The sequence below is a fragment of the Crocodylus siamensis genome, chromosome 15, assembly GCF_052110815.1.
Source record: "Crocodylus siamensis isolate JL-2025a chromosome 15, ASM5211081v1, whole genome shotgun sequence".
Taxonomy (NCBI): Eukaryota; Metazoa; Chordata; order Crocodylia; family Crocodylidae; genus Crocodylus; species Crocodylus siamensis.
The window spans coordinates 17957131-17970643 of record NC_143409.1 but is presented as its reverse complement, the minus strand read 5'-3'; the positions used below and the strand labels follow the sequence as shown (position 1 = coordinate 17970643).

At 43.9% G+C, this 13513-nt stretch overlaps 1 protein-coding gene across 1 annotated transcript in view; it reads right to left on the bottom strand.

Moving 5' to 3' along the window:
• Positions 1-13513, bottom strand: part of HDGFL3 (HDGF like 3) — a 59262-nt gene that overhangs the window by 26238 nt on the left and 19511 nt on the right. Inside the window, exon 2 of the mRNA XM_090030190.1 lies at positions 4211-4287. Within this exon, the coding sequence (XP_089886316.1) occupies positions 4211-4287 (77 nt within the window). The remainder of the gene's footprint in view (positions 1-4210; positions 4288-13513) is intronic.

Here is a 13513-nt window from a genome sequence, read left to right as displayed (position 1 = left end):
GCAATCAGTGATCCAGGTGGCCTCCTATGGTCTGCTGTACTGCAAATTTGAAGAGGGCTGAAAATCATATAGTATAAAGCATTAAAGCATGTGGCAAATTTTTAGAACTGACAAGCCAAACCCTACCATGGCTGTGGTATTTGTAATTAATTATTATTTGGACTCCAGTGGGAGCAACAGGCATGGAAAGAGACCCTGGTAGCAGCCTAGTAAAAACCCTGAACAAAAAGCTGGTTTTTGCCCCAAACAGCTTACAAGCCAGGAGGCGATTGGTGACTACGGACAGACAGGGAATATAAAGAACCAATTAATCAGTGCTGGCTGGTATGGTAAGCAGTGGCCCCAGCCCACCACTTCTTAAAGGTTGCCAGGTTATTTGGGAGGTACTGAGGCAGATAAGAGATGTATTGCTTTACCACTGCATAAACCAGCCTTGTGCCAGGCTGACCAGTTTCAAAGATGACTGTATTAAGAATGGAGGAGAGGAGCACTTAGCTTCCATTACAGAAAATTCTATGCCATCAACATACAAACATAACTGGGTACGGCACACGATCATTTGGCATTAACTGTTTCCTGCCTCTCCGATTCTTTGTAAAACGCTTCCTTGCTCAGGCACTTATATTTGCCCATTATTGCAGCATCCCAGAGGTTCACATTACTTAATGTAATTATTCCTGACACCTCTGTGAGGCAAGGAGATGTAATTTATGTGATTTTCAGATAGAAAGTAGAGGCACGCAAAAGGTTTGCCCAAGGTTACACAGCAATCTGGGAGCAGAGTTGGATGTGAGGCTAGGTTTCAACCTCACACCTTAACCACTGGAGTATCCTTCTTCTCATTTATGTTTTATTTTGAATTAAATCATGCCTTACCCCTGCTAGCACTTCTGCACAGGTGTGTCTCTGGATAGGGCATTAGTTACCAGCGTGGAGTGGGCTGCTTTCATTTGGAAGCTCTTTGGAGCAGGGACCTTCTCTTTATACAAGTCTGTATAGCACCTAGTATAATGGAACCTGGAAGCTGAATCCCATTTGGTCTCTGAGACACCTTAATTATGGTAATGGTGTGGATAATGTACATTTACCTGAAAACTAAAGAGCAATTTTACAACATGCAGATGTCTTGATGATACATAACAACAGAACAAAAAATGCTTCAATAAATGTTCCTTATTTTTATTTATTTAAAGAAGCAATTCCATAATTTTGCTGAAGCTAAGTGGCACTTCTTCATATGATCATGGGATTCACAAAACAGCTACAATGAAAACAAGTAAACTCACTATAACTTAAGGTGTCTTATCCCAGTAACATACAGCAGAAGGTAGGGCAGGGTGGAAGCTTAAAGAATAACTGGTTCAGAAAGGCATAAGCTTTCACAGGCAACAGCCTAGTTCATCAGCTAAGTTTAGCATCTGATGAAGTAGGATGTTATCTAAAAGAGCTAGTGCCTCTCTAAGCCAATTAGTCTCTAAGGGCATTTATACACATGCTCTGGAAAGGGGTAGAGAAAGTGCGCTCTTTCATTAAAGTGGCTCTGAGAACCACTCTAATTAAAGCTCCCGGATCATCACATATATCAGTGTCCTCGCACTGAAAAACAGCAGCGGGGGCACTTTAACTAAAGCTTGTTGAATCAAGCTTTAGTTAAAGTGCCTCACCACCATTTTTACGGCAGGGTTGTTGATACACATGATGCTGGAGTCTGCTGGACTCCACACCCAAGCAGACTTGATTAAACTGAGTCTGCTTCGATGCGCTGAATACCACTGCATTGGAGCAGCCTCACTGCATGTGTATAGGTGCCCTAAGGTGCCGCTCTGCCGTGTCTTCTGTTTGACTTCAGACTAACATGGCTAATTACCTCCCTGATCAATAATGTATGTACATTTTAGTTGAGTATTTACATACAATGTAAAAATATAAAAATCATCCTGACATTGGTTTCAGATACTTGCATGAACCACCATTAATGGAGGAAAGTAGCTTTCCACTGCTCTGCCAGGAGTGAAATAGGGAGCCACTGTCCGCAATTCTTTTGAATCAGCTATTCTTTGTAAAATATTTAGATAGTAACTACACAATGACTTCCTGTGTCTGAGTTAATGAAGAGATCACAGGCTTATAAACTCAGTCCAATAAATTCTTTTACTTAATAGTCAGCCACTAGAGAGAAAGTGGATCAGATTTTTGTCAGTGGCTTTTTTTCTAAAATTGCTTTTCCCTTTCAGAAATTTATTTTGTGATTGTGAAATTTCATTTAAATTTTTATCTGTCCTCACTTGCATGTTTTTTTTTTTATGTTTACATTATTTAATGGCATGTCAATGGCAGTAGTACATGTGTCAAAACATCAAACTCTTATTACAATGCAAACAGGAGATACTTTGTCCAAGAACAGAAGATATTTTGATCAGCCTTAAGTAGAAGGTGCCTTTAAAATAGTTTAAAAAAATAAAACAAATATTTCAATTCTATTATTATGCCATATTATATGGTAAAATAATGTAAAAATCATAAAAATACTATAAAATATAAAATAACTAAGCAAGTTATTCTGAAATGAAGTTTCAAAATCCTTGCATGAAAATTAATTTTAAACTAAAATGTCCCTAAAAACTAGTATTTTTAGAATTTCCATCTTGTGAGATGTTTTGAAAATATTTTGTTCTGAATTGTAATAAAATGCATTTCAAAATATCAAAATTTCCTGTAAAACCCTAAATGCTGAGTTTTGTGCAGCTCCACTGCAGAATTAACCATAATCATTGACAAGTTAATACTCCTGCTATTTTAAAATGTTGCAATCAACTACGCTGAGACTTACCATTCCTTGCTCCTCCCATCTTTCCTGTCATCACCCCCACCTCAGTTCTTTCATCATCCCGGGGCTCCATCCTCCATCACCCCACAACACAAACCCCAATAAAAGAATTTACTTTAAATGCCAACTGGCAATACTACAAGATTCTCTTGATTCAGCTTTGCTTTTTTTTCCTGTTGCTACTATCACACTTCTCACCCCATGTTTAAGGAGAAATTTAAGCTTACCACCAGTGAAGAAACCCTTGCACTTCAACTGGCCATGATTAGTCAAATCAAATATACCCGAGCTTAGTGACCATTAGGCAAGCATAATTAAGCCACATCAATTCCTGCAGCCAATGGCACACAAGCAAGTAGCAATATCCAGTCACCTCTGTCTCACCAGTCTGAGGGCACCAAGGCTGCCCCGATGTGCTATAATTACAGCACGTTGGAGTAGACTCAATTAATCAAGTCTGCTGGAGCATGGTAATTACTGGGCTCCTGCAGACTCTAGTGTCATGTGTATCAGCATCCCCACACTGAAAAATGGCAGAACAGGCACTTTAACTACAGCTTGTTCGATGAGTTTTAGTTAAAGTGCCCTCACTGCCATTTTCCAGCACGGGGACACTGATACACGTAACGCTCTGGGTGCTTTAACTAGCGCAGCTCTTGGAGCCCCTCTAATTAAAGCCCCCCTTTCCTGAAGCATGTGTATAAACACCCTGAATGGGCAGGTATCCATTTACACTGGAGTTGACTGGTGCTACCTTCAGCTTAAATCTGGTACACAACTGAAATCACACCTCTAGAACCACAGCCTTTATTGCTCAACTACCAATAACTCCCTCCCAGATTTTTTACGCCTCACTTTAAGAAATACGTATTAGAAGCTTCAATTCCACAAAGAATAAAAATAATAATAAAAAGCCCTCTTTGATACAAATGGGATAAATCCCAAACCCAATTAAGTCTATGAGAATTTTGCTACCACTGTCAGTGGCATAAAGGTTAATCCCCAAAGTATGCTCATTCTGGTTACCACATACTTGGGAGCACAGTTTATTTTGTTATTGGACCTTCTTCCAGGTGGCTCAATAACACAGCACGTCAAAATCTGCATTCAGAAGAAATGTAGGACACAATTGTCTTCTATACTCAGGTCCTGGCTGACACCTTAGTGGTATCTACATCCACTGTGACACTCCTTTATGGTACCAGACCAGTATGCAAGGGACTTTAGTGTAAATGAGAGTCAAGGCCATAGCATCCAATTCTGGTCATTAGTGGAGTGATGCTACTAAAGTCAGTCAAAAACCCAGGTGTGAAAAACCTGTGAGGGTGAAAGTGGGAGCAGGGCCACACAACTCAGAAGAATACACTATATTTGGTCACTTACGTTTCGTGAGTCCCAAAAAAGAAGATGGGGTATTTATTTGCTGGAGGCTTCACGGCTCCCTCAGGGAGTTCATCGATCTGTGAGATAGAAGACAGGCTTGTTATCAATCATTCTGTCCTTCACAGAAACCAAGTGGGCAAGGGGTCACTAGCAAACCAAAATATGATACTGCAGTTTTCACTTATTCAGTGCCCCATTCAGTGCCCCTCATGGCTTGCTTAGTACGTTTCTTTTGTAATGTCTGTGGGTCTGCAGAGCACTCTCTATTCACATTTTGTGAGGATGGTTTTGAGTCCACCTGGGACAATTCAGGAAGAGGTCACAAAACCAGAAAGTCATTAATACAACTCATGACTGACATCCATGCAGAAAGAATGCCTGTTTAGACACAGAACAGGTAAGCACCACATATCAAGCATGCCCAGGCTGCCCCTGACAGCATCTTCAAGGCATCCACATGGCCCACATTGTCTGAGTATTTGAACACCTCCTTAATGTACTTACTCACTTACTCACAACAACCCTGCCTTCTGGGCTGCATTTGAAGCCGCAAGAAATATAGCCTTTATGACCTGTCACTGTGGAGAATGTGGGGAAGGATTTTTTTTTAATGAAAACTATGTATAATGTTCCCCTACTCATTTTTATATTGTGACCTATAAGAACAGAAAAGGGGTTCGTTTCTTCTCTGGGACAGGGGAATGAATGATGCTGCTGTAGGGATGTTTGGGTTGATTGGAGTGAGCTATGAAGAACTGTCAACATATGAATGGAGCTTCCTATGAAAGACCAATGACCAGACATTAACTTTTAATGTCTAGCAGCCAAGGGAGGCAGTCCACACTGCATCGAGGATTCTTTCCAGTGCAGGAGACAGAACCTGGGTGAGCTGGGTCAAAAAGACTTGCCAGCACAGAAGCGTTGGCAAGACTTTTCAGACTAATCTACAGACTCTGACTGATTTTCAAAGAAGACTCCATCAATCGGTTTATTTCCCAGTTAATTTATATTTTAAATCTGGGCACAGAATATGACTTAAAGGAAAAGAATATGAAGAAAAAAAATGCCACTCCATACTGTCTCCATGGACTGTACTTTCATATCAAACGGGAAGCCCTAATGTGGACTGAGTAGCAGAACGGTGTGGTCCACTCTTAGAGGGTGTCGACTGAGGTGGGGTTTCTATGAAATAAAAGCAAGAGGTGTACACACTCAGTACCACTGAGGAGTGGAGACTGGTCTAATGAGGAAATGTCAAACCAGAGGAACAGTCTTTGCACCAGGTCCCAAGGAAGGATATTCCCGTGATCTGAAATGGAAAATGGGTATGTTTTATGGACCACGTGCTGGATTCTGAAGGTATGAGGATACTTTCCTAAGCACAGTCTAAACTACCTGCTATTTCCCTGGCAGCTTCTATTGTCTACTAAGAGTAGCACCAAGGAGGTTTAAGAAAGGTGTTGAATGTCTGTCTTGCTGCTTACATATTCTCTGTTTCTCACTATGAACCTTTATTCGCAAACCCACTTCCTTTATGTCACTTTAGGAAGTCATAAAAGAGCTTCTCTTGCTCTAGAAAGCTGGTACGCCCTGATCATTTCTCAAGTTATTAAACAGTCAAAGACATGCAGCACAAATGTGCACGGGGCAGCCCTGCTGGGGTTTTTAAGACTTTTACTGCATTCTGCAGTCTTACATCCCACTGTGTGGCCAGGATCTGCTCACTTCCTGGTTTCGACTGCGCTGTGAACCCCCTCTTCTCAGGTTTCTGCTGCCAAATGTTGTACGAGAGTGAACTGCTCAGTGACATGGACAACTCCCTGCCCCCTTTTTCTGGGAATTCAATGGCAACACCTCCACCACATTTAGTGGGACAGAATCAAACCAGCAATAACACTAAAATAGTCCTCTTCTCTTTTTATCTATTTTACAAGAAAGCCTGCAGCCTAGCCATGCAACGACCATGAAACACACCCACATGATCTATCTATGCCAAAAAAAACCCCAAAACTCACGTCAGCCTATGCCAGCTGAATGCTCCAATTACAAATGCCTATTATTTCAATAGTCAAATAACCTCAGTGCTTCCTGCAACCTACCACTATTTTTTTACTAAGTGATGCCTTGGAGCACAGCAGCCATGCTGCAGCTCCCTGCAGCTGAGCTCAGCCACAGATTATTCCCATCCTACGTGACATTCTGGTTCAATCCACTGAAGATTCAGATCTTATATTTCTCTCAATGTCAGCAAGAGCAAAATGAAGGGGAGGAAAAAAAAACAACCCTCAGCGTTTCCAGCTAGGAACAAAAGAGATAAGTGCACGCATGCTAGGACACAGAGCTGTAGTCACAGAAACATGGCTAATGACTGAAACATCCATCTACTAAGCAGCCACACTGCTGTTTCGTTTGGCTGCTGGAAGGAAACAAACAGATGCTGAAATGCTCGTTAGAGCCTGCAATCGAACCACAACCCCCTCCAAAACCCAAACTAGACTGTGGGCTGGATCTGGCTCCCACTGAAATTACCAGAAGTCAAGCCCTGTCTGCAAATCGGATGTGCACACTAACAACATCATAAACAGGCATTTCAATTACAGCCAAAATAAAGCAGGTGGTTTCAGATTTCAAGTTTTATCTCCTTCGCTTCTGTTGCTTTCATCTGCTTAATGAATAACAATTGCTTTATTTTTAAACAAGCTCTGCACAGCAGTGCTTTCCGACATTTGTTTGCCAACCAAAAGGCACAGCTTTATAGAGACATTTAACTGTGTTTCTGGTAAATAAATGCAAGCTTTAAGGTGCAGGTCTCTGAAGCGAACAGCCCGTCCCAACCTGACAACCCGGTGCAGGGCTTTGTCAAAGCATGTTGCTAAGGACAATAAACATGCGAACAAGAATTTGGTCTTAAACTCCCATGAACCAGCCATGCTGGTTTGTAAACAACCTACACGAGGGTCTGATTCTGCGGCTCTTTGTGGCACTGTGCAGTTGCCGACTCCGTGGTTAGGATCCCTAAACAATGGATTTGGCAGCACACCTGCAGTTCAGAGCCTTGGCCCACGGGTCCCACTGTATCTACAGGACCCAAGAGCAAGGGGCTACTCCTGGAGCTAGACTGTCACTTGAAAGCCACGTTGCTGTGTAACTGGCCACTGCCCCAAAAAGCACTGGTGGGTCTGTGCTAGAGAAGCAAGTGCCTGGCTGAGCAGTGCTGTTCCTTCACCCAGGACTACACCAAGTACTTCACCCACAACAGCTAAGTAGACAGCTCCTCTGCAGCTGCTGGCCCCAGTGGCAGGCTGCTCTGCAGGCAGGGTGGCTGTGATCACATGAACCTGCCTCCTCCACCCTCCCAACTTCCCTTACTAGGAGCTCTGGTCCCCAATGAACCATACACTCCCTGGAGCCTGGGGGATGCTACTGTCAGCAGCCCAAGCCTTGTGAGAGGAAACAGCAGTAGATCCAGCCCTATGTTCTGAATCACGGAACTTTTTGAGGACCTTCACTAACTTACAGCACCTGGCCAAGGGGTTATTTCCCAGCCCAAGTGCAGAGGTATCCCCAATGCACCCTTTTTCTGTTGAGGATGTCCCCTGTTCTGGGAGACATCCTGGCATGCATCCACCATGCAGGCCGCAGGCCATCTGGAGACTGCTCCTTCCTAGGGGGAATCTTGAACTGTTGGTGAACCCAGGGGGTGGCAACCTATGGCCCACGGGCCAGTGAAACCTTTGGATCTAGCCTGAAGACGTGGGGCTTTGACAGCATTCAATGGCAGGGGATTTAGCTGTGGGTGCTCTCCCTGTGTCACTGTGGGAACAAGCAGCAACAGTGGCAGGGTCCTAGCACTCCCCTGCTTCCAACCTGGGGTGGGTCGTTTCAGCCGCACCCGGAAAGGTTGCCTACCCCTGGGTTACACAGTTTTTTCCAGCTGCTCTGCACCATTACAGCAATTCTCAAAACCTAGTTGGTCATATTTTACAAGGGATTTCACATTGCAGTATCATACTGTGCAAAAGTGTATTGTGATCAGGAACACCCCTAGCAAACAGGGAAGATGCACGTCTATGAGCATACAAACACATGCAAAAGAAGGAATTAAGAGTGCAGGGTCGTAACCAATGATTTTCCCAGTATATGGCAAGTATACTTGCTTGGAATTGCAAAGTATATTTTCCTTGGAACTGGCAAAAAAAAACAACAACAACACAGCAGCATTGCAAAGATCAGCATCTCCCACTGAAATCCTGGACTCAGGGAGGAGCAATCAAGCCCATACCTATCAGCTACATTTTTGTTCCGGCTAAAGTTATGCATTATTATTCCATGCAGACAAAGTATCTTGATCTTCTTCAATTAGCTGATTAACACAAATAAATAAAGAGCAATACTTTTCAGAATCTATTAGTGAAATTGATGATTTGCTGTCCCTCATACTGATATTTTTATCCCTATAGACTTATACATTTCTGCTAAAGAAGGAAATGCATTTTTAAATAGGCCATTGTGAATCACCAGAATGACTAGCTCCTAGAACAATTATTTTATCAGAAAGCATATATACACTATAATTTCTTCTTTTCCAAAGGATCCCAGAGTGTGTCTCAGACCAGGAGTATATGGTTTCAGTGAAACACAAATACAGAATGCTTCTCTATGCCCATATGCAACGGAAGAAAATGCTACCTTCTGATGCAAATACATCTGTTTTGCTGGCATCATATTTTGCATGCAGCCCTCTACCTCTACTACATTTAATTTTCTGCTCCAATACATGTTTTCCATTGCTGTTTTTATGACTTTGACTAAAAACCACAATTTAATTCTTTGGGATTTCAGGATTGTGTGATACTTTTGCCACCTTCTTAATCCTTCCCCTGCTTTACTCCATATCCTAACACTGTTTATGGATCAAGTGGTGGATGCTGAGCCACACACATTTTGATCCATAAACAGTAAGAAAACCTGTCCAGTAAAAGGTGGGACTAAATACAGAGTCCAGGTTAATAAAACAGAATTGCTCTGCAATAAAAGGAAAACATGAAGAGACTCAGGTTAGGGGAACAGTGAATCAGCAAAAACAAAGATGAAAGCACAGCAGAGTGGTACTTTTGAACTACTGCAAGTGACTGAGATAAACTGATATGACCATAGGAAGGCACTGGTTCTTCCCTAGCCTTCGTGCAGACTCAGGACCACAACAAGGTTTAAAGATAACAATGCAGGGCTAGATAAACCTTAAACACTGCTGACAGGCAATACCTTGCTAAACACGGGCAGCAGCCCTGGGGTTGAACACAGTCCTTTATGTCTCATTCACATTACATGTTCATAACAAAGTTAAAACTTATGGCAGGGTTGCCTTAATCTTCCATGAAGATGGGACCCAGAGAGCTTTATGCCTCTGATTCAGCAAAGCACTTAAGTATGACTTCCTAGTAAATGGGACTATTCATGTGATTAAAATTAAACAAATGCATCAGGAAACAGTAGGGTCTGTAATGATAAAAGTTATAATTTAAAGACGTTCCCTAATTTAGAGGAAGTTGGTAACTGGGAGATGGTCCTTCAGGTAAAGCAGCTGTTAGTTACGGTTTTTACGTGTGCTTCGGAGTGGGGGGAGGGCACCTTAATTAGTATGGCTCTTGGGAGCTGCTCTAATTAAAGCATCTGCAGCACCTTGTGTATTCAGCATCCCGTGCTTCAAAATGGCGGTGGCAGGGGCACTTTAAAGCTCGTTTGACAAGTGTCGTAGGGCACTAAGGTGCCAGCTCCATTAAGGGCATAAACTGTCTAGGGAGTGATCCCTAGCAGTCAGGCAGGAACCCATCAGCTGCAAGTTACCATGGCAGCAGGAATTAGCCGGCACCAGCTGACGGGAAGAGGCAGGGCCTGGGGCATATATCAACTCCAGGGCGGGGACCAGGGAGCCAGTTCTCTGCCAGCAGCCAAGGGGAAAGGAGTGAGCTCTCCTAGAGGGAGCAAAGTGAAGAGGCTTGACTCCCCATTCTGCTTCTGGTAGGATTAAGGGACTCCAGGAGCTCACCAGATACCCTGGCCTACAAGGCCCTGTAGTGCTGGGGGAAGGGTGATTTGTTTAAAGGGACAGAGCACAGCCTGAGCTGCTTGCATTATGTTACAGCCCAGGGGCTCATATTTTGATTTCTGTTTGTAAACTGGATGATTGGGCTGAGGCTATTGGGGAAGGAGGCCTCATTGGGGGCCCACTACAGTGTGGGGAACCCAGTGCCAGCGGGGGCCCAGTATCTGGAGGGTGAACAGACCCGTGCCAGCAGGGGAGTAGTGATAAAGGAGGTGAGTGGACCTGAGCACCAGGGGGCACTGAGAGAGAGACGAGGCTGTGGAGGGCCCAGTGATGACTGGAGGGCAAGCTAAATTAAGGCCTTGGAGGGACAATATGTGAATGCCATTCGCAAGGCTTGGGGTGTGGTAAAGGGGAGGTTTGGAGCTACGCATCTAGCCTATACGGCTGAGGGTGTTCTGAGAGGCACCCATTTTGGAGCGGGACCCAAAAGGGGTCAAAGAACCCACAGGGTTCAATGGGGTCCATGAGGATCATGCCCAAAATACAAACTTGAGAGCAGCCTCCCTATTTTTTATAGTTACAACAAGACATGGCAGGAGAGAAAGGGTGCCCATTGGGCAGGATTGACATGGTCAAGCGGCCCTAGGGGTATCTTGGCCATCCCTGGGGATCCCAGTCGTGACAATGAGCTGTAGTTAAAGCGTCCCCGGTGCCATTAATCGAGCCTGCTCCGATGTATTCTAAGTAGAATGTGCCAGAGCAGGTGTCGGGCAGCCAGCCAGGGTCTGCAGAAGTTGCATACTGCTCCACAATTCAAGTTTATTGTTCTTCTCATTCTTGTAAGCTTGCACTTACTGAACCCAGTGATCACTACAAGGTCCAGTAGATAGAGCATCAGATGAAGACTCAGGAGACCTGGATTTAATTTTTGGCTTTGCCACTGGCCTGCTAGGTAGCTTCCCTGCACTTCATTTTGCCCATCTGTAAACAGGGATAAAGATTTGGATTGTTTGTTTGCTTGTTTGTTTTTTAATAAAGCACTTTGAGATTTGTGGATGAAACCCCCCACATAAGAGCTAGCATTATCATCATTTACAGTTTTGGGGTTTTTTTGGTTTTTTTGGATCAATACATAAGGGTTCTCACCTTGATCCCACATGCTAACATTCGAGGACGCTTTGGACTGCTCCATTTTCTGCAGGAGAAACCCCTAAATCTTTTGGTAAGTATCCAAAGATCTTCTTGTCATACTGTTGCCAGATGGCAGAATTAGTAGGACTGGTTCTTGATGCATTTGATAATTTTAGATGTTGAAGAAATACTTATTGTAATCTTTTTCTTTGCTTGTTTCAAGAAGCAGAGTAAAGTCTGTTCTGCCTGATTGCCTCTTCCTTTGTAGGTATAGAAATGCTACCTGAAGGCAACAGCAACCCAAGCATGACACAGTGCCAAAACAGGACAGCTCTTGGGGGGGGGGGAATGTGGATATGCTGGTTTATGGTCTCTGTAAAACCACTTCCCCCCCAAAATATAAAGTTTATAAGAACTATATAAAGACTAAAGCTGCTTTGTGCCCATAGCACAACTAAAAACAATTTAGCCACCCAAACGCCAGCAAAGGAGAAATTTAGGTATCGCATGAGCACAAATACTACTGCTCTCAGCTACCACCTTTCTTGCCAGCTCCATTCTTATGAGCCAAAGGGAGCTTAAACCTGACTCTGAAGTGCTACAAGGAAATTGTGCTCCTAGTGGTTGGGTACACAAGAGGGTGGAGATGTGCCACAACATACTTGCTTACAAGCTGACTGTGTTAGTGTTGGCTGCATTTTCAAACTAGGACTTTATTAACCCCACACCTCTCCCAATTTTGGGCTTTGTTCCCTTGACCCTTTCACTAAAATTAAACTTACCTAAAGTGTAGACCTTTGGCCAACTGCATCTAACTGAATTGTACAATGTAGGTCCCTCATATTCTGCTAGTCCACCACTCTTCGTTCTTGAATCCAAGTTTAATTTAAAAATAATTTAACCTTGAAAATGCAAGCTAAGTGCAAATAGGTCCTGTGCTACTTTCCTAAGCCTGCAGGCTGATTGTCTATTTGTTTTCACAGGCTTAAATCGTTATAAAAAGAGGCCTTTTTTTTTTTTTTAAACAGGGCTGCCACGCAGCTTCCAGTTCACTGGGCCTGAAGCCAGAAGTCTTACTGCAAAGTGCTGGTCAGGCTTGCTAGGCCATACAGAGTGCTTTGTCTACAACACAGATTTGGGCCAAGACCAACTTTGTTTTGAGAGAGTGAATGTGAGCTAGGGCACCTGCAGATTCCAGGTGGTGATGCTCCTCTGCATGTGAATGGATATACATGTGCAAAAAATGAAAGAGCAGCAAACCAGCCCCTTTTTTTTGCAAACTTAAATGCAGGTCGAAGGATCCTATGGCTCTTAGTTTGACACTCTTAATGTAAGATCCAAAGCAGTTGAAACATCTCTCATAGCCCAGCCCCTGGCACGGGTCTTTGAAAACTCCTGGTGCTCTGGTGTAGTGCCTGAAGACTGGAAGAAGGCCAATGTGGTGCCGATCTTCAAGAAAGGGAGGAGAGTGGATCCAGCTAACTACAGGCCCATTAGCCTGACTTCTATCCTGGGGAAGATCTTAGAAAAGTTTATTAAGGAGGCCATCCTTGATGGACTGGCCCAGGCTAACATCCTAAGGGATAGCCAGCATGGGTTTGTTGCGGGTAGGTCTTGTTTGACCAATCTCATTTCCTTCTATGACCAGGTGACCTATCACCTGGACAAGGGAGAAGAGATTGATGTCATATATCTTGACTTCAAAAAAGCTTTTGATCTGGTATCCCATGATCACCTCTTGGCCAAACTGGCCAGTTGTGGCCTTGGCTCCACCATGATCCGCTGGCTGGGAAATTGGCTTCGTGGTCAGGCCCAGAGGGTTGTGATTGATGGCAGTCACTCATTGTGGTGCCCTGTGACCAGTGGGGTCCCTCAAGGCTCTGTCCTGGGACCCATACTGTTCAACATATTCATTAACGATGTGGACATTGGAGTCAGGAGTGGACTGGCCAAGTTCGCCGATGACACCAAACTTTGGGGCAAAGCATCCACGCCAGAAGATAGGCGGGTGATCCAGGCTGACCTGGACAAGCTCAGCAAATGGGCGGACGAGAACCTCATGGTGTTTAACACCGAAAAATGCAAGGTTCTCCACCTTGGGAGGAAAAACCTGCAGCACCCTT